Source organism: Pristiophorus japonicus, chromosome 9 (assembly GCF_044704955.1).
Source record: "Pristiophorus japonicus isolate sPriJap1 chromosome 9, sPriJap1.hap1, whole genome shotgun sequence".
Taxonomy (NCBI): Eukaryota; Metazoa; Chordata; class Chondrichthyes; family Pristiophoridae; genus Pristiophorus; species Pristiophorus japonicus.
The window spans coordinates 148,299,923-148,321,662 of NC_091985.1; the positions used below are offsets into that span (position 1 = coordinate 148,299,923).

At 45.2% G+C, this 21,740-nt stretch overlaps 1 protein-coding gene across 1 annotated transcript in view; it reads right to left on the minus strand.

Moving 5' to 3' along the window:
- Positions 1 to 21,740, minus strand: part of mthfd1l (methylenetetrahydrofolate dehydrogenase (NADP+ dependent) 1 like) — a 203,964-nt gene that overhangs the window by 169,279 nt on the left and 12,945 nt on the right. Inside the window, exons 2-6 of the mRNA XM_070891004.1 lie at positions 20,212 to 20,296; positions 13,683 to 13,727; positions 5,343 to 5,396; positions 3,066 to 3,187; positions 1,614 to 1,714 (exon numbers count right to left, since the gene is read on the minus strand). Coding sequence (XP_070747105.1) covers positions 1,614 to 1,714; positions 3,066 to 3,187; positions 5,343 to 5,396; positions 13,683 to 13,727; positions 20,212 to 20,296 — 407 coding nt within the window. The remainder of the gene's footprint in view (positions 1 to 1,613; positions 1,715 to 3,065; positions 3,188 to 5,342; positions 5,397 to 13,682; positions 13,728 to 20,211; positions 20,297 to 21,740) is intronic.

The following is a 21,740-nucleotide window of genomic DNA, read 5'->3' on the forward strand; positions in this document are numbered from 1 at the left end:
AGGAAAGGAGGGGGGGGGGAGGAAAGGAGGAGATGGGCTGAACGGGCCGGGCCCCAGATTTACAGGTAGGTGGCGTTGGGTCGGGTCGGGGGGGGGGGTGGTGGGAGGAAGGTCGGTTCGGGGGTGGGGGGGGGGGGTGGGGGGCGTGGAGCAGGTGTCGGGTCTGGTCCGGGGGGCGGGGGTGAGTCGAGTCGGGAGGAAGCAGGATCTGGCCATGGGATGAGCCTTATTCATGCAGCCCCAGTGAGTCATTCGGCCAGGGCTAGGGTCTGCGTGCTTCGGGCCCCTCCCACAGTTTTGGGCGCCTGGAGCTAATGCACTTGCGTGCCCACTGTTGCGCGCATGTGCAGAGGTCCCGCCACTGTTTTCGGCGCAGGGACCAGGCTCCGCCCCTTACAGCTCCTGCTGCGCTGCGCCGAGGGCCAGAGGACCTGCAGGGAGGTGGAGAATACGGAATTTTTTTTTGGCGCACTTTGTGGCGCGAAAAACTGGCATCCAGTTCGGAACTGCGCCGTTCTAGGCGCGACTCGAAACTTGGGCCCAATGGAACAGGGTGAGAGACCAGAGCACCAAAGACTGCATTGCAATAGAAAGCACAGTAAGTGAGCACTCTGAAGTATCAACAGTAGATTTGTCAAGAGGTAGTGTTGGTGGGAGCTTGATGTGCCCAGATTTGTTGCCGCGCCTCCTACATTGCAACAGTGGCTGTAAAGCGCTTCGGGATACTGGAAGTTGTGAAAGGCACAATAGAAATGCAAGGTTTTTCTTTCTTTCAACTTTGGTTCCACGAGACAGAAAGACTTGCATTTATATGGCGCCTTTCATGACCACTGGACATCTCAAAACGCTTTACAGCCAATTAAGTATTTTTGGAGTGTAGTCACTGTTGTAATGTCATAATATGGGAAACGCGGCAGCCAACTTGGGGCTTAAAAAGCCATCTGCAATCTCTGCGTTTCTCCAATTCCGGCCTCTTGCACATCCCTAATTTTCATCACTTCACCATTGGCGGCTGTGCCTTCAGCTGCCTTCGCTCCAAACTTTTTAACTCCTTCCCCCAACTTCTCTAGCTCGCCCTCCTCCTTTAAGACACTCCTTAAAACCTTCTGGTCACCTGCCCCAATATCTCTCTCAAATTTTGTCTGATAACACTACAGTTAGGTGCCTTGGAAAGTTTTGCTACGTTAAAGATGCTATATAAATGCAAATTGCATACTTGAAAAATAAAAATTTGCAGGACTATGGGGAAAGAGTGGGCGAGTGGGATAGCCCTTTCACAGGCGCAATGGGCCAAATACCCTCCTGCTATGCTGCATGATTCGATTCTATACAGAAGCTAGAAGGCGGCACAATGATGCGGGACAACCAGAATCTGATTTAACCACGTGGCAGTGGAAAGGCTAGTTCTAATGAGCACTCCACCTCAATCCCACACAGTGACAAAACTGTCACCAGTTAGTACTCAAAACGCTGAGACACAAGACTGGATAATAAGCTGAATCAGAATTCTTTGCAACAGTTTTGTGCTAGTGTTAAGCAAGCTGGGATGATGTAGAGACCACTAGCATGTTTAAGGAGTGGGAAGATCCCAACACTCGGCCTGCAGTTCTCACCTGCTTGCTGCAGTAGTTCCATCACTGCACTCGCTGCCGGGGGCATAAAGCACTCACTCAAATTCCCACGGACCAATCTTCCTAAATTCATGTCGGTGATTCTGAAGAGTGGGGGGGGGGGAAAAATCAACAAATTATTTTTTTTTAAATAAATTACAAACCAGAGATCTGTTAGCAATTAGCTGCTACAGTGAACCCACTACTATAATCCAACGAGAGAGAGTCTAACCACCTCCCCATGATATTCAGTGGCGTTTCCATATCCCCCACCATTAACATCCTGGGGGTGAGCGGGGGTGTAGTGGGAGGGAGGTCACCAAAACCAGAAACTCAACTGGACCAGCCACATCCTGTTGTTACAAGAGCAGGTCAGAGGCTGGGTATTCTGTGGCGAGTGTCTCACCTCCTGACTCCCCAAAACCTCTCCACCATCTACAAGGCACAAGTCAGGAGTGTGATGGAATAGTCTCCACTTGCCTGGATGGTTGCAGCTGTAACACCACAAGAGCTTGACACCATCCAGGACTTCATCAGAAGCCGGTCCACCAGTTTAAACATTCACTCCCTCCACCAGCTACAGGATGCACACTGCAGCAACTCGCCAAGGCTTCTTCGACAGCACCTCCCTCCACTGTGACCTCGATCACCTAGAAGGCCAAGGGCAGCAGGTGCATGGGAACAGCACCACCTCCCGGTTTCTGTTCGTTTATCGCCACGGAGTCAAAATCCTGGAAATCCCGACCCAAAAGCACCGTGGGAGTATCTTCATGACACAAACTGTAGTGGTTCAAGATGGTAGCACACCACCATCTTCTCAGTGCAACTAGAGATGGGCAATATATGCCAGCCTTGACAGCATTGACCATATCCTGAGAATGAATTTTTTTTTAAGTTGGCATTGCCCTCCTGACTATGAGTTTGTGAACTTTCATGAGGGTAACTTGCAAGCCTTCGTTATCTCAAGACCCCATTACGCTCAACGCTCCCGCTGCCAGCCTTCCATCCTCCGTAACCTTCAGCTGATCCAAAACTCTGCTGCCTGTATCCTAACTCGCACCAAGGCCTGTTCACCCATCACTCCTGTGTGTGCTGACCTATACTGGCTCTCGGTCCACCAATGCCTCGATTTTAAAATTCTCATCCTTGTATTCAAATCCCTCCATGGCCTCACTGCTCCCAATCTCTCTAACCTCCTCCAGCCCTACAACCCTCAGGTATCTACGTTCCTCTAATTCCGGCCGCTTGCCCAGTCCCCACTCCCTTCGCCCACCATTGTCAGCCATGCACACAGCCAGCTAGGCCTCACGTTCTAATTTAACCACACTTACATTTAAATTCTGCTCCCCACTTCCTCGGTGGCCTTGCCCCTTCACAGCAAGAGATATGGTCTCGCTTGACACCAGCGCATGCGAGTGGAGAAGGCTTGTCTGCTGAAGGAGAGAGAACACTTACCCATCGACATCCTTCTCAGGAACCATGGCGTTTATCGCTGCGTCGCTCACGGCAAGACCGCGGGGAAGAACCAAGCCACGGATCTTGGGGTCTTCGTTTAGCTTTGTGATCTCTTCTACAACCTGAACCAAAGAAAGTATATCATTACAACTTGCATTTATATAGTGTATTTAGCATCGCAAAACATCCCAAGGCACTTCACAGCAGATTTATCAGGCCATATCTGACACCAAGCCACACAAGGATACATTGGGGCAGGTGGGCAAAAGCTGGGTCAAAGAATTAGATTTTCAGGAGCGCCTTAAAGGAAACAGAAAGGTTTAAGGAGGGAATTTCAGAGCTTAGGGCCTGGGCAACTGAAGGTACATTTTGCCAATGGTGGGGCAAAGGAAATGGGGGTGCCCAAAAGGACAGTTGGAGTAACACAGAATTGGAAGGTTGGAGGGCTGTAGGAGGTTATGGAGATAGGGAGGGACGAGGCCATTGAGGGATTTGAACAAGAGGTTGAGAATTGTTTTTATTTATTTTTTTTAAATTGAGGCATTGCCAGACCGGGAGCCAATGTAGGTCAGCGAGCACAGGGGTGATGGGTGAACGAGACTTGGAGCAAGTTTGGATACAGACAAGAGAGTTTTGAATGAGCTTAATTTTATGCAGGGTGGAAGGTGGGATACCAGCCAAGAGAGCATTGGAATGGTCGAGTCCAATGTTCCATTTAAGCATTGCAGCGCTCTGCAGGTCCCGCACAGCTGGTGAGCCGGATTTTAAATAGAAAAAGCGCACAGTCCGTTCAAGGGGCCGCACAGGCCAAAAAACAAATTAGAGGGAACATTGGTCGCATCTATGAGTTTCTAAAACGTTTAGAGTGGGTAATCTCCAATTCAAAAAGCGACTTTACAAAGTAGAGAAGTTATGTTAAACTTATATCGAACCTTAGTTAGCCCACACTGGGCAGTACTGTGCATGGTTCTGGTCTCCATTATTATAAAAGGGATATAGAGTCACTGGAGAAAGCACAAAAAAGATTTACAAAGATGATGCCAGAACGGAGAGGTTACAACGATCAGAAAGGACTGAACCAGTCTTCCTTTTTCAACAGAGGATTCCCCTCCGTCATGGTTAACATGGCCCTCGACCCTGTCCATTTCCCACACCTCTACTCTCACCCCTTCCCCTCAGAACCACGACAGGGTTCCCCTTTCACCCCACCAGCTTCCACGTTCAACGGATCATGCTCCGTCCGCCATTTCCGCCACCTCCAGCGTGATTCCCACAACCATTCACATCTTCCCCTCCCCTTCCCGCATTCCGAAGGGACCGCTCTCTCCGTGACACCCTGGTCCATTCCGCAGTCACCCCCAGCACCCCCTCCCCTTCCCATGGCACCTTACCGTGCAAGCGCAAGAGATGAAACACCTGCCCTTTTACCTCCTCCCTTCCCACTATTCAGGGCCCCAAATACTCCTTCCAGGTGAAACAGTGATTTACTTGTACTTCTTTCAATTTAGTATACTGTATTCGCTGCTCACGATGTGGTCTCCTCTACATTAGGGGGGGGACTAAGCCCAGATTGGGTGACCGCTTTGCGGAACACTTCCGTTCAGTCCGCAAGTTTGACCCTGAGCTTGTGGTCGCCTGTCACTTTAATTCCCCTCTCCCACTCCCACTCTGACCTCTCCATCCTAAGTCTCCTACAGTGTTCCAGTGAAGCTCAATGCAAGCGCGAGGAACAGCACCTCATCTTTCGCTTAGGCATTTTACAGCCTTCTGGACTCAACATCGAGTTCAAATATTTCAGAGCATAACTGCAGCCCATCTTTGGTTCCCTTTCCCACCCCCGAGCCGGTTTCATTTTTTTCTCCTCATCTCTAATGGCAGCTGGTCATTATTCCGCCATTCACACCCCATCTTGACTAACCTTTTTCTAACTCCTGGCATTACCATTTCAATTCGGCCCATCATCCCTTTTGTCTCTCTAATCTCTCCTGCCTTCCACCCTATCACAGACCTTCCCTTTTGTTCTTTCTTCCCCTCCCCTTTCAGCGCTTCTTAAGAATGTGTTTTTTCCGAACACTCTCCAGTTCCGACAAAGGGTCGACAACCTGAAATGTTAACTCTGCTTTCTCGCCACAGATGCCGCTTGACCCGTTGAGATTTCCAGCATTTTCTGTTTTTATTCCAGATTCCAGCATCCGCAGTATTTTGCTTTTGTGCTAAAAAGTTTAAGTTTGTTTAAATCAGCACATAAAAACAAGGATTATCAGAAAACTCAGTTACCTCCTCTGTAGCAGTTCCTTCTGGCAGACAGATATGAACAACATGTAGCCCAACCTAAGGAAAAGATACGAGAGATCTTAAAGACATTAGAACATTCATCAAATAAACAACAAGCATTTATAGAACGCCTTTAACATCGTACTTTGAGTATAGATTTTTTTCCAAGTTATCCCCTTAGTTTTAGGCCAAATGCAAACGGTGGCTCAGTATTAGAACTCTTGCCTGTGGTCAGAAAGTTGTGGGTTCGAGCCCCACTCAAGACTTGAGCATAAAATAAAGTGCAATACTGAAGGAATGCTGCACTGTCGACGGTGCTGTCTTTTGGATGAAACGTTAAACCGAGGCCCCATCTGCCCTCTCGGGTGGACATAAAAAATCCTATGGCACTATTTCAAAGAAGAGCAGGGGAGTTATCCCCAGTATCCTAACCAATACTTATCCCTCAACAAATATCACTAAAATAATTATCTGGTTATTATCTCATTTGCTGTTTGTGGGAGCTTGCTGTGCTTAGTTGTCGCATTTCCTACATTACAACCATGGCTCATTTCAAAAAGTACTTCCACTGGCTGTAAAACACTTTGGGACATTGAGGTTCTGAAAGGCGCTATAGAAATGCAAGTCTTTCTTCCCTGTATACAGCTTTCCCAACCATTCATCTACTTTACACTTGTTGCTCTTCGCCGTATCTTTGACTCTTTTAAAACACGTTGACCAAAGTTATAGGCACACAGGAACAGGAAGAGGCCATTCAGCCCCTTGAGACTGTTCTGCCATTCAATAAGATTCATTCACTAAGATCATGGCTGATCTGCACCTTTACTCCATTTTCTCACCTTGGCTCAATATCCCTGGATACCTATACCAACAAAAATCTAGTTCAGTCTTGAAAGCTCCAATTGCCCCAAAGTTTCAACAGCTTTTTGGAGGAGCGTGTCCCAGATTTCCAATATGCATCGAGAGAAAAAGTGCTTCCTGATTTCACTTCTGAAGGCCTGGCTCTAATTTTAAGATTATTCCCTCTTGTTCTTGATTCCCCCACCAGAGGAAATGGGGTAGATGGAGAGAAACTATTTTAAACACCTCAATCAGATCAGCCCACAACCTTCTAAACTCAAGAGAATACAACCCAAGCTTATACAACTTGCCCTCATAATTTAACCCTCTAAGCCCCAGTATCATTCAGGTGAACCTGCATTGTACCCCTATCAAGGCCAATATATCCTCATTGCATCTCAAGCAATATTCCCTTTAAGCTGCACGGTTGCACAACTGTCTGGAGCTCCCACGCAGGTCGCTTGCCGGCTTTAGGGAATTTGAATGGGCCGCTCAGCCCATTAAAAGGGCCACGCACCCAAAATAAAATGAAAGGGAACACTGATCCCAAGACCTTTATCTTGTCTCAACATTTTCCTGCTTTTCTTCGTGAATCCGGTTTCCCTTTTATATAGGATGTTTTCTGCCTTGGCTCCATTGTAATTTCTCACTCACTCATTTTGGAGATTGCTCATGGACTGGTTTCTCTTCATTATACACTTGTCTTGCATATTAATGTTATGATTTTATAGGTTTTCCATTCTTTCCCAACCACTGACCTGATTATTCTGTCCCAGCGCAACGCCTGAGTTTTATTTCTCGCTTCCCACCAAAGTTGCAGAGCGACTTGGATAGGTTAGGTGAGTGGGCAAATGCATGGCAGATGAAGTATAATGTGGATAAATGTGAGGTTATCCACTTTGGTGGTAAAAACAGAGAGACAGACTATTATCTGAATGGTGACAGATTAGGAAAAGGGGAGGTGCAACGAGACCTGGGTGTCATGGTACATCAGTCATTGAAGGTTGGCATGCAGGTACAGCAGGCGGTTAAGAAAGCAAATGGCATGTTGGCCTTCATAGCGAGGGAATTTGAGTACAGGGGCAGGGAGGTGTTGCTACAGTTGTACAGGGCCTTGGTGAGGCCACACCTGGAGTATTGTGTACAGTTTTCATCTCCTAACCTGAGGAAGGACATTCTTGCTATTGAGGGAGTGCAACGAAGTTTCACCAGACTGATTCCCGGGATGGCGGGACTGACCTATCAAGAAAGAGTGGATCAACTGGGCTTGTATTCACTGGAGTTCAGAAGAATGAGAGGGGACCTCATAGAAACGTTTAAAATTCTAACGGGTTTAGACAGGTTAGATGCAGGAAGAATGTTCCCAATGTTGGGGAAGTCCAGAACCAGGGGTCACAGTCTAAGGATAAGGAGTAAGCCATTTAGGACCGAGATGAGGAGAAACTTCTTCACCCAGAGAGTGGTGAACCTGTGGAATTCTCTACCACAGAAAGTTGTTGAGGCCAATTCACTAAATATATTCAAAAAGGAGTTAGATGAAGTTCTTACTACTAGGGGGATCAAGGGGTATGGCGAGAAAGCAGGAATGGGGTACTGAAGTTGCATGTTCAGCCATGAACTCATTGAATGGTGGTGCAGGCAAGAAGGGCTGAATGGCCTACTCCTGCACCTATTTTCTATGTTTCTGTTTTTAAAGTTTGCCTTCCCCAAAAATCAGACACTTCTGTCCCAGCACCGATTTCCAAATGATCTTAAATTGTATTATGGTCACTTGCAACTCACCAAGTCCCATGATTTCCAATCCGTTCATGCCATCTAGTGGCTAGTGAATATGCAAGTCTAGATTGAAATCCCCCCCCCCCTGTTGCAGCCCATGGTACATGGTAGGTAGAACTTCCGGCCAGCAAGGTTCACATACAAACGGCCAACACACTAGCACCACATCCTCTTGTGGGCTACTTTTACACAGATGTTGACCTATTTATTTTTAGCATCGACACAGCACGGAGACTTGTAAATTTGGGTCCTTTTTCATTAGAACAATGCAGTTTACAGGGCGCTATGACGGAAGTTAAAAGTATGAAAGGATGGGACAGGGTAGATTGAAGCAGACTGTTTCCAGTAGGTGAAGATGAAGAATGAGGGGACGTAGATACAAGATTAAATGTAAAATTTAGAACAGAGGGCAGGAGAAACATCTTCACACCCTAGGTTTTGAGGCTGTGGAATTCACTTTTAGTATTAAGATTTTGAGGCAGAAACTAGGTCAGCAATCAAGATTAGATTGGATAGGTGGATGAAGTAAAGGGGGACGAAGGGATATGCAAACAGGGTGGATAAATGTGATTCCGATAACTTGCTCGCGTGGAGGGTAAATGCCAACATGGACTGGGTGGGCCGAAGGGCCTGATTCCATGGTGTAAATTCTATGTTTTTATATTTAACAGTAGCACACACAGTAGCAATAAGCACATTAACATATATTTATAAAGCTCCTTTTAACGGAAAGAAAGTCCCTCGGCCCTTTGGAACTGAATGAATTCTCATCAGCCAATCACTCCATGGCCTTGCCCCATTTCTGCTAACACTCCCAGCCCTACATTCTCTCTCTTTCCCCCCCCCCCCCCCCCCAATACACTCTGTTCCTTTAACTCCAACCCTGCTGCACCAGCCCATCCTTCACCCCATCACTTCAGCAGCCTCAGAACCACTTCCTGGAACTCCCCATCTAAACCGCTCTGGTTCTGGTTATTTATCTCATTGCTGTCTGTGGGAGCTTGCTGTGCACCAATTGGCTGCTGCGTTTCTGACATTACAAGAGTGACTACACTACAAATGTAGTTAATTGGCTGTGAAGTGCTTTGGGACGTTCGGAGGTCATGAAAGATACGGCTGCCTAAACTTGCAAAATCTCGAGACTACATATTCGTGGTGTAGTGGTTAGGTGACTGGACTAGTTCAGAGAACACAGGTTCAAATCCCATGCAGCAGTTTGAGAATTTGAGTTCCCTTTATAAACTCTGGAAATCAAAACTGATATCCCTGCAAAGTAGTTTTAAAAATTCTGCTGGCAGGTCAGGGCGTTGGATAATAAAAGCAGAGCAGAACAGGTTTCCAATGGAGGGAACTGCCAAGGCATTAGTAATGAGGGAGTAGGGGAGGGTGAAGCCAGAAAACTCCCCACTCATGGCAAGTACAATCATGTCTGCGTTATGCCTTGCCCCTCTATTCAGTTGCTGATACACAGATGGGCACTCAACTTCAAAACCACCATATACTGCAATCCAAGGAATGCTTGAAGGAGATATTTTGCCCAATGTCCCTCGGTGGGTTCTGTAAACCTGGAAGTACAGACACCAAATCCAGCATCCCCGAGCAACTTGTGCCACTTTTAGCACTTATTAAAAGGGACATTGCGCCCAGAGCAGGATCGTCCACATGAGGCACTTGAATCCGTGCAAAATACTCCACAAGGTCTAGTGACGAATCCTCCAGCAAGATCTCTGTACTTGGGTGGAGAAGTGGTTGTCTGCTGAGGGGCGGGTGCCAGCGGAGCGAGGAGCTCTGACTGCCGCTACAAGGGCCTTGGGCTCGGATAAAGAAATAAAGAGCCCCATTTTCACCAAGGGAGAGCCCAGTGGTTGAGGCACACACAGAGGTCACAAACTGTGATTTCAGTCAGGGACGAAGTTGGGAGTCGATTAATTCAAATTTTTCAACGGTTAGGAGAACCACGGGGCACAGTTAAATTTAGCGAAAGAGAAAGATATTTTTAGCCACAGGAGATTGAAATTGTTTCATTCAAAAGGGAGGTCAGAACAGAAAATTGTCAGAATTCCAAGGTGCAAAAGAACCAGGACGACGAGGAAAAGTATTTTTAACTCAGCGACTTATGATGATCTGGAATGTACTGTCTGAAAGGGCGGTGGAAAGAGATTCAATAGTAAGAACATAAGAAATAAGAGCAAGAGTAGACCACTTGGCCCTTCGAGCCTGCTCCGCCATTCAATAAGATCATGGCAGATCTGATCTTGGCTTCGATGGTATGAGATGTGAATTGGCTAGAATAGACTGACGAGTGATACTTAAAGGGTTGACGGTGGATAGGCAATGGCAAACATTTAAAGATCACATGGATGAACTTCAACAATTGTACATCCCTGTCTGGCGTAAAAATAAAACGGGGAAGGTGGCTCAACCGTGGCTAACAAGGGAAATTAGGGATAGTGTTAAATCCAAGGAAGAGGCATCTAAATTGGCCAGAAAAAGCAGCAAACCTGAAGACTGGGAGAAACTTAGAATTCAGCAAAGGAGGACAAAGGGTTTACATAGAAACATAGACAATAGGTGCAGGAGCAGGCCATTCGGCCCTTCGAGCCTGCACCACCATTCAATATGATCATGGCTAATCATGCAACTTCAGTACCCCATTCCTGCTTTCTCTCCATACCCCTTGATCCCTTTAGCCGTAAGGGCCACATCTAACTCCCTTTTGAATATATCTAACGAACTGGCCTCAACAATTTTCTGTGGTAGAGAATTCTACAGGTTCACAATTCTCTGAGTGAAGAAGTTTCTCCTCATCTCGGTCCTAAATGGCTCACCCCTTATCCTTGGACTATGACCCCTGGTTCTGGACTTCCCCAACATCGGGAACATTCTTCCTGCATCTAACCTGTCCAGTCCCATCAGAATTTTATATGTTTCCATGAGATCTCCTCTCATTCATCATCTAAATTCCAGTGAATAAAGCCTAGTCGATCCAGTCTTTCTTCATATATCTCTCGCCATTTAAATAATAATTCGCTTTTTTATAATTCCTACCAAAGTGGATAACCTCACATTTTCCCACATCTGCCAAATTTTTGCCCACTCACTTAGCCTATCTGTATTCTTTGAGTCCTCCTCACAGCTTGCTTTCTTTGTATCATCAGCAAATTTGGCAACATTACACTCGGTCCCTTCATCAAAGTCATTAATAGATTGTAAATAGTTGAGGTCCCAGCACTGATCCCTGTGGTACCCAACTAGTTACAGTTTACCAACTGGAAAATGACCCATTTATCCCGACTCTCTGTTAGTTAGCCAATCCTCTATCCACGCTAATATATTACCCCCAAACACTGTGAGCTTTTATCTTGTGCAGCAACCTTTTATATGGCACCTTATTGAATGCCTTCTGGAAATCCAAATACACCACATCCACTGGTTCTCCCTTATCCACCCTGCTCATTACATCCTCAAAGAACTCCAGCAAATTTGTCAAACATGATTTCCCTTTCATAAAACTATGTTGACTCTGCTTGATTGAATTATACTTTTCCAAATGTCCCACCATTGTTTCCTTAATAATGGACTCCAGCATTTCCTCAACGACAGATGTTAGGCTAACTGGTCTATAGTTTCCTGCTTTCTGTCTCCCTCCTTTCTTAAATAGGGGCGCTACATTTGCAGTTTTCCAATCCGCAAGGACCTCTCCAGAATCCAGGGAATTTTGATACATTACAACCAGTATCTCGACAGCCACTTCTTTTAAGACCTTAGGATGCAGGCCATCAGATCCAGGGGACTTGTCTACCTTGAATCCCATTCGTTTGTCTAGTACTTTTTCCCCTAGTGATTGTGATTGTTTTAAGTTCCCCCCCTCCCTATTGCCTCTTGATTATCTATTATTGGGATGCTTTTAGTGTCTTCTACCATGAAGACCAATACAAAATATTTGTTCAAAGTCTCTGCCATTTCCCCGTACCCCATTATTAATTCCCCAGTCTCATCCTCTAAGGGACCAACGTTTATTTTAGCTACTCTCTTCCTTTTTATATACCTATAGAAACTCTTACTGTCTGTTTTTATATACCTTGCTAGTTTACTCTCAAACTATCTTTTCTCTCTATTTTTTTTTTTAAAAAGTCATCCTTTGCTGGTTTCTAAAAATTACCCAATTGTCTGGCCTACCTCTAATCTTCGCAACATTGACCGCCTTTGTTTTCAGTTTAGTACCATCCTTTACTTCCTTAGCCACGGATGGTTCATCCTTCTCGTGGGAGTTTTTCTTTCTCACTGGAATATATCTTTGCTGAGTTATGAAATATCTCCTTAAATGTCTGCCATTGCTTATCTACCATCTTATCCTTTAATCTATTTTCCCAGTCCACTTTAGCCACAGGGAAGTGGATAATACTTGAAAGGGAAAAATTTGCACGGCTATGGGGAAAGAACAGGGAGTGGGATTACTGCACAGTTCTTTAACCGAATGGCCTCCTTCTGTGCTGTGCTACACAAAAGCTTACTGCACAAGATAAAAGTTCACGGAGTTGGGGTAATATATTAGCGTGGATAGAAGATTGGCTAACAAACAGAAAACAGAGTCAGGATAAATGGTTCATTCTCTGGTTGGCAATCAGTAACGAGTGGGGTGCCGCAGGGATCAGTGCTGGGCCCCCAACTATTTACAATCTATATTAACGACTTGGAAGAAGGGACTGAGTGTAACATAGCCAAATTTGATGACGATACAAAGGTGGGAGGAAAAGCAGTGTGTGAGGAGGACATAAAAAGGCTGCGAAAGGACCGAGACAGGCGAAGTGAGTGGGCAAAAATTTGTCAGATGGAGTATAATGTTGAAAAGTGTGAGGTCATGCACTTTGGCAGAAAAAAAATCAAAGAGCAAGTTATTATTTAAATGGAGAAAGATTGCAAAGTGCTGCAGTACAGCGGGACCTGGGGGGTACTTGTGCATGAAACTCAGAAGGATAGTATGCAGATACAGCAAGTGATCAGGAAGGCCAATGGAATTTTGGCCTTTATTGCAAAGGGGATAGAGTATATAAGCAGGGAAGTCTTGTTACAGCTGTATAGGATATTGGTGAGGCCACACCTGGAATACTGCTTGCAGTTTTGGTTTCCATATTTCCAAAAGGATATGCTTGCTATGGAGGCAGTTCAGAGAAGATTCACTAGGTTGATTCCGGAGAGGAGGGGGTTGACATGAGGAAAGGTTGAGTAGATTGGGATTGGAATTCAGAAGAATGAGGGGTGATTTTATCGAAACGTGTAAGATTATGGGGGGGCTTGACAAGGTAGATGCAGAGAGCATGTTTCCACTGGTGGGGGAGATTAGAACTAGAGGGCATGATCTTAGAATAAGGGGCCGCCCATTTAGAACTGAGATGAGGAGAAATTTCTTCTCTGAGGGTTGTAAATCTGTGGAATTCACAGCCTCAGAGAGCTGTGGAAGCTGGGACATTAAATAAATTTAAGACAGAAATAGACAGTTCTTAAACGATAAGGGGATAAGGGGTTATGGGGAGCGGGCGGGGAAGTGGAGCTGAGTCCATGAATGATTCTATGATTGAGCTATATTGATTAGATAATTGATTAACTCCCAGAGATGAGGAGAGATCAGGTAAAATTAAAATTAAGCCAAGTGAAAAATGTGTAAATGATTAACACCGACCACTCGGGTACCAATATTTACATTTTGAACTGTACAGGAAAACTCACCTCTTCTGCCAGCTTCTTGACCTCCAGCATATCATCATCATTGACCTAAAGGGAAAGTAACCATCCTTTAAACAACTGGAGGAACATCGAGAGTTGCAATGGATGTTTTATATTAACTTTAGAACCACTTTTCGGAAAATATGCAAGGCAAAACCAGAAACATTATTTTACTTGAAGGTTACAGAGCAAGGGGAGCCGGGGGTAGTGAGGCAGAGTGTGATCAATCAAAATTATGTAACATCAATCACATACTCACCAATATTTAAATCAATAAAAGTTGCATTGCTACACATGCAGAAAATAAAAACTTTAAAGATCAAGACTATTACACGTCTCTGTTGTAAGCAACGATGGTGATGAGACACATTCAGTCCCAAGGTTCTGATGATACTGAAAACTTACAAGTCATCAGAACCTTTATGTGCCATCTATGGCTCAGTTGGTAGCACTCTTGCCTCTGAGTCAGAAGGTTGTGGGTTCAAGTCCCACTCCAAAGACTTCTCAAAATCTAAGCTGACACTCCAGTGCAGTACTGAGGAGTGCTGCACTGTCAGAGCTGCCGTCTTTCAGATGAGACGTTAAACCGGGGCCCCGTCTGCCCCCTCAGGTGGACACAAAAGATCCCATGGCACTATTTCAAAGAAGAACAGAGGCGTTATCAGCGGTGTCCTGGCCAACATGCATCTCTCAAGGCAAAAAGCAAAAAGGTCCACTGTACAGCAAAATTCTAAAGTGTCAAAGTGTAATAGAAAGGCAAGCATGAAAGCTCGGTGCCTCAATGCGAGGAGTATTCGGAACCCAGGAGAGGGCTCTGAGCTAGTTAGAGTGGGTGAGGGCTCAGATGAACAGGACCCCAAGAAAGAATGCGAAAGGCAGGAGGCAACAGAGCAGAGTAGCACTGGGGTAAGTGTAAACCACAAGGTGATAGGAAGGGACAATATGTATGAATATAAAGGGGCTGCAGGAGGGGTCAAAACTAAAAATCATGGTTTAAAAACTAGTATTAAAACACTCTACCTAAACGCACGCAGCATTTGAAATAAAGTAAATGAGTTGACGGCACAAATCATTACAAATGGGTATGATTTGGTGGCCATTACAGAAATGTGGTTGCAGAGTGGCCAAGACTGGGAATTAAACATAGAGGGATATTTGACAATTTGGAAGGATAGACAAGAAGGGAAAGGAGGTGGGGTAGTTCTGTTAAAAAGGATGATATCAGGGCAGTTGTGAGAGATGATATTGGCTCTAATGAACAAAATGTTGAATCATTGTGGGTGGAGATTAGAGATAGCAAGGGGAAAAAGTCACTGGTGGGCATAGTTTATAGGTCCCCAAATAATAACTTCACGGTGGGGCGGGCAATAATCAAGGGAATAATGGAGGCATGTGAAAAAGGAACGGCAGTAATCATTGGGGATTTTAACCTACATATCGATTGGTCAAATCAAATCGCACGGGGTACCCTTGAGGAGGAATTCATAGAATGCATACGGATTGTTTCTCCTGCTGATAGTCTTCGCCCTGTATCTATTATTTGTCGTCATTAAGTGTTGCTGTGCCAGGGTTGGAGAAACTATGTTACCTACCGAGACCACAGCTAGAGTTATGGTAGCAACAACTGCTGAAGGCTCTTGTGTAGAAATGGAAATGGAGAGACTGTACAGGATCAGAATGGATTGAGTTGTCCTTGTGAAGGACAAAATGGGGGAATGTGGAAATGTATTTTTATCTAAGCTGATACCAAACGGTATTTGTGTGCCTTTTGATTAAAATGGAGTCCTGGCCCTTCCAGAACTTTCTGCATTTTAGCAGCCAGCTTATTTTAAACAGCTAAACCTGCTGTTAGATGGCTGATGGTTATCAGACAGCTAGGAGACAAGTCATGCTGAGACAAGTAACCCCCATGGTGCTCTCCTATTGTCTACACTACAGGAGTTCCATGTCACCCCACCCTTATCTTCTAGCCATTATCTCTTCTCCTTTACCTCATCCATTTGAAGCAAACAGGTAAACTGACCAGGAAATTGGATAATCCTGATACAATACAAGACAGGTGATAGCCCATTACCTATGACTCATGGAGTAATGGCCGTTTGGCTTTCTGATAACCCTGACAAAAGGAAATATCTTGACACCATTTCAGTACCAGGATATAGTAATTAACTCGTTATCTGTATTCACTGACTGTGAGACAGAGCAATACACAGGGAGAGGCCAGAACTTGGGTTTTACTGTATAAATATCTTGTGAAGCTGTACCATTGCGGAGGTTTCATTTTGCCCTTGACTGAGTGAAACCTACCCCTTGCGAGCAAGTAAATTAAAAGGGAAACTTCCATCGGAGCTGTAAGTGTCGGAGTCATTCTTTTCTGAGGTCGAGATTTCGACAGTTACAGAACCTACAAGGGAGAAAGCGATCTTAGATCTGGTCCTGTGTAATGAGACAGGAATAATAAACGATCTCCTAGTAAAAGATCCTCTCGGAATGAGTGATCACAGTATGGTTGAATTTGCAATACAGATTGAGGGTGAGGAAGTAGTGTCTCAAACGAGCGTACTATGCTTAAACAAAGGGGACTACAGTGAGATGAGGGCAGAGTTGGCTAAAATAGACTGGAAACACAGACTAAACGGTGGCACAATTGAGGAACAGTGGAGGACTTTTAAGGAGCTCTTTCATAGTGCTCAACAAAAATATATTCCAGTGAAAAAGAAGGGCGGTAAGAGAAGGGATAATCAGCCGTGGATAACCAAGGAAATAAGGGAGAGTATCAAATTAAAAACCAATGCGTATAAGGTGGCCAAGGTTAGTGGGAAACTAGAAGATTGGGAAAATTTTAAACAACAGCAAAGAATGACTAAGAAAGTGATAAAGAAAGGAAAGATAGATTACGAAAGTAAACTTGCGCAAAACATAAAAACAGATAGTAAAAGCTTTTACCGATATATAAAACGGAAAAGAGTGACTAAAGTAAATGTTGGTCCCTTAGATGATGAAAAGGGGGATTTAATAATGGGAAATGTGGAAATGGCTGAGACCTTAAACAATTATTTTGCTTCGGTCTTCACAGTGGAAGACACAAAAAAAGCATGCCAAAAATTGCTGGGAAGGGAGGACCTTGAGACAATCACTATCACTAGGGGATTAGTGCCGGACAGGCTAATGGGACTGAAGGTAGACAAGTCTCCTGGTCCTGATGAAATGCATCCCAGGGTATTAAAAGAGATGGTGGAAGTTATAGCAGATGCATTCGTTATAATCTACCAAAATTCTCTGGACTCTGGGGAGGTACCAGCGGATTGGAAAGCAGCTAATGTAACACCTCGGTTTAAAAAAGGGGGCAGACAAAAGGCGGGTAAATATAGGCTGGTTAGTTTAACATCTGTAGTGGGGAAAATGCTTGAAGCTATCATTAAGGAAGAGATAGCGGGACATCTAGATAGGAATAGTGCAATCAAGCAGACGCAACATGGATTCATGAAGGGGAAATTATGTTCAACTAATTTACTGGAATTCTTTGAGGATATAACAAGCATGGTGGATAGAGGTGTACCGATGGATGTGGTGTATTTAAATTTTCAAAAGGCATTCGATAAGGTGCCACACAAAAGGTTACTTCAGAAGTTAAAGGCACGCAGAGTCAGAGGAAATGTATTAGCATGGATCGAGAATTGGCTGGCTAACAGTAAGCAGAGAGTCGGGATAAATGGGTCCTTTTCTGGTTGGAAATCGGTGGTTAGTGGTGTGCCACAGGGATCGGTGCTTGGACCACAACTGTTTACAATATACATAGATGACCTGGAAGAGGGGACGGAGTGTAGTGTAACAAAATTTGCAATGACACAAAGATTAGTGGGAAAGCAGATTGTGTAAAGGACACAGAGAGGCTGCAAAGAGATTTAGATAGATTAAGCAAATGGGCTAAGGTTTGGCAGATGGAATACAATGTCGGAAAATGTGAGGTCATCCAGCTTGGGAAAAAAAAAAAACAGTAAAAGGGAATATTATTTGAATGGGGAGAAATTACAACATGCTGCAGTGCAGAGGGACCTGGGGGTCCTTGTGTATGAAACTCTTTTAGAGTCCTTGTGTGTATGAATCCCAAAAAGTTAGTTTGCAGGTGCAGCAGGTAATCAGGAAGGCGAGTGGAATGTTGGCCTTCATTGCGAGAGGGATGGAGTACAAAAGCAGGGAGGTCCTGCTGCAACTGTACAGGGCATTATTGAGGCTGCACCTGGAGTACTGCGTGCAGTTTTGGTCACCTTACTTAAGGAAGGATATACTAGCTTTGGAGGGGGTACAGAGACGATTCACTAGGCTGATTCCGGAGATGAGGGGGTTACCTTTGATGATAGATTGAGTAGACTGGGTCTTTACTCCTTGGAGTTCAGAAGGGTGAGGGGTGATCTTATAGAAACATTTAAAATAATGAAAGGGATAGACAAGATAGAGGCAGAGAGGTTGTTTCCACTGGTCAGGGAGAACTAGGGGGCACAGCCTCAAAATACAGGGGAGCCAATTTAAAACCGAGTTGAGAAGGAATTTTTTCTCCCAGAGGGTTGTGAATCTGTGGAATTCTCTGCCCAGGGAAGCAGTTGAGGCTAGCTCATTATCTGTGATTTGAATACATTCAGATAGATTTTTAACCAATAAGGGAATTAAGGGTTATGGGGAGCGGGCGGGTAAGTGGAGCTGAGTCCATGGCCAGATCAGCCATGATCTTGTTGAATGGCGGAGCAGGCTCGAGGGGCTAGATGGCTTACTCCTGTTTCTTATGTTCTCATGTTCTTAACCAAGATCACGAAAACAGATGATTTGGTCATTCATCATCATAGACAGTCCCTTGTAATCGAGGAAGACTTGCTTCCACTTCCAAAGTGAGTTCTTTGATGGCTGAACAGTCCGATATGAGAGCCACAGACCCTTTTACAGGTGCGACAGATATTCGTCGAGGGAAGGGGTGGGTGGGGCTGGTTTGCCGCACGCTCCTTCCGCTGCCTGCGCTTGACCTCCTCACGCTCTTTGCGTTGAGACTCGAGGTGCTCAGCGCCCTCCCGGATGCACTTCCTCCACTTAGGGCAGTCTTCAGCCAGGGTCTCCCAGGTGCCAGTGGTGATGTTGCACTTTACCAGGAAGGCTTTGAGGGTGTCCTTGTAACGTTTCCACTGCACACCTTTGGCTTGTTTACCATGAAGGAGCTCCGCATAAAGCATTTGCTTTGGGAGTCTCGTATCTGGCATGTGAACTTTGTGGCGTGCCCAGCGAAGCTGATAAGAGTGTGGTCAGTGCTACAATGCTGGGGATGTTAGCCTGGTCGAGGACACTGATGTTGGTGCACTTGTCCTCCCAGGGGATTTGCAGGATCTTGCGGAGACATCGTTGGTGATATATCTCCAGCGACTTGAGGTGCCTTCTGTACATTGTCCATGCCTCAGATCCATTGCTATGACAGTGACTACACCTCAAAAGTACTTAAAGTCCTTTACAGCCAATTGAGATATATGGAGGTCGTGAAAGGTGCAATATAAATGCAAGTTTTCCTTTATGATTCAGATCATAGCCTCTATCAACATTGCTACATTCAACGTATGTGGGCATGCTGCCCTCTTGAAACCTTCCCCGAAACAGATTCAGCTGAAGCCAGAGAGAGCTTTAATCAGCTGCCACCCAGGTTGTTTTTATATTCAGGTTATCACCCAGGGGCGCAAGCACCTTCGTGTAGTGATTATGTTATTGGACTATTAATCCCACCGTGGCACTTGAAGAATTTAAATGTCAGTTTAAAAATGGGAAATAGAAAGCTGGTATCAGTAAAAGTGACCATGAAGCTGTCGGATTCTGGCAAAAACCCAACTGGTTCATTAATGTCCCTTAGGGATTGAAAACCTGCTGTCCTTACCCGGTCTGGCAGATGTGACTCTAGCCCCACGCCAACTCTTAACTGTCCTCTGAAGTGGCCTAGCAAGCCGCTCAGTCAAAGAAAGAGACAGACTTGCATTTATATACACCTTTCACGACCACTAGACATCCCAAAGTGTTTTACAGCCAATGGAAGTACTTTTTGAAGTGCAGTCACTGCCGTAATGTAGGAAAAGCAGCAGCCAATTTGTGCACAACAAGCTCCCACAAACAGCATTGTGATAATGACCCGATAATGTTTTTAAAGATGCTGATTGAGGGATATTGTCCAGGACACCGGGGATAACTCCCCTGCTCAAAGGCAACTAGGGATGGGCAATAAATGCCAAGGACGCCCACATCCCAAGAATGAATAAATACTGCCAGGTGCTCAATGTCAGCAAGGACATGGGTCACAGTGACTGAAATAAGCCACCATTGACAAAGGAACAATACAATGCCCAGAACAGAGACTCCTGCACCACATATCTGTCGTACTCTTTCAGGCAAGGATTCACAGCAGAGGGTTAAGGGCAGGAAAGGTTAAGGACTGAATCCACTTTCTGACTGTTGACCGAAAAGAAACCTAACAAAGTAAATTTGTTTTTCATGCATCTTGAAAACCCACCTGTACAATGGCCAGTGCTGGATGAAAGCTCGGCTCACATTTCTGCAAAGCAACCAACTCTGCCTGACAATTCAGGATTATTTGCCTGGAGGGAGAATACAACAGAAATGTTCAGATAGTTTTAACAGTAATTGAAAATAATCTCTATATAGAAAGACAAACATTACATCAATAACTATATGCTCAGTACGACTTTTGTAAAATGTTGTATTACCTTCTTTTCGATCCAATTTTCAGTGCACTCCCTTCATCAGTGATCTCAGACTATATTTACACAACTGTAGTGCAAGTACAAAGCGGTTACACGATGTTATGTATGCAACCCTATGTAACTAGCATTCTACCGCCACCAGAGGGAGCATCCCTTGGGAGCACAGTATATAAAGGAGGCTTCCCATGCTATACCAGCACTCTGGAGTTAGAATAAAGAGACTAAGGTTACACTTACTCACGTCTACAGTACTCAATTACATTACTTTATTATGAACATAACAACTGCCGACGAGATAACGAACCATCACGTGAAAATGCAGAGAACGGTTGGCATCCTGGAGAAATTCTCAGAAGGGGACGATTGGGAGGCCTTTGTGGAGCGACTCGACCAATACTTCGTGCCCAACGAGCTGGAAGGGAGTGTGAACGCTGCCAAACTAAGGGCGATCCTCCTCACCATCTGTGGGGCAACAACCTGTGGCCTCACAGGTGAAACCAACAGCCAAATCGGATGAAGAACTGTGTACGCTGGTCAAGGAGCACCTAAATCCGAAGGAGAGTGTTCTGATGGCAAGGTATCGATTTTATACACGTCAACGGTCTGAAGGCCAGGAAGTGGCGAGCTACGTCACCGAGCTAAGGCGCCTTGCAGGACATTGCGAATTCGATGGATTCCTGGAGCAAATGCGAAGAGACTTTTTTGTGCTTAGCATTGGCCATGAGGTTATCCTTCACAAACTATTGACTGTTGAAACACTGAACCTGAGCAAAACCATAACAATAGCCCAGGCATTTATACCCACCAGCGATAACACCAAACAAATTTCGCAGCATAAAGATGCATCGGCAAGTACTGTACACAAAGTAACTTCGTTTCCAGGCAGGAATGCATATGGCAGAACGTACACACCTGCAGCTGCACAACCTCAGATAACTCAAGAGTCCGCCATCAAGCGTTAATTCGAGGCAGTTATCACCTTGTTGGCGCTGCGGAGGTGATCGAGCCCATCAATGCCGCTTCAAACACTATGCGTGCAAAGGCTATGGAACAATGGGACATCTCCAGTGAACGTGCAGACGAGCTGCAAACCGCCACGTTGCAAGGAAGACCGATCTATGGCGGATCAAACTGAACTAGACTCAAACTGAGGAGGCAGAAGTGTATGGGGTACCCACCTTCACCACGAAATGTCCACCGATCAGGTTAAAAGTTTAACTGAAGGGAATTCCAGTATCTATGGAATTGGATACGTGTTCGAGTCAATCCATCATGAGCAAAAAGGCCTTCGACAGGCTGTGGTGCAACAAGGCACACA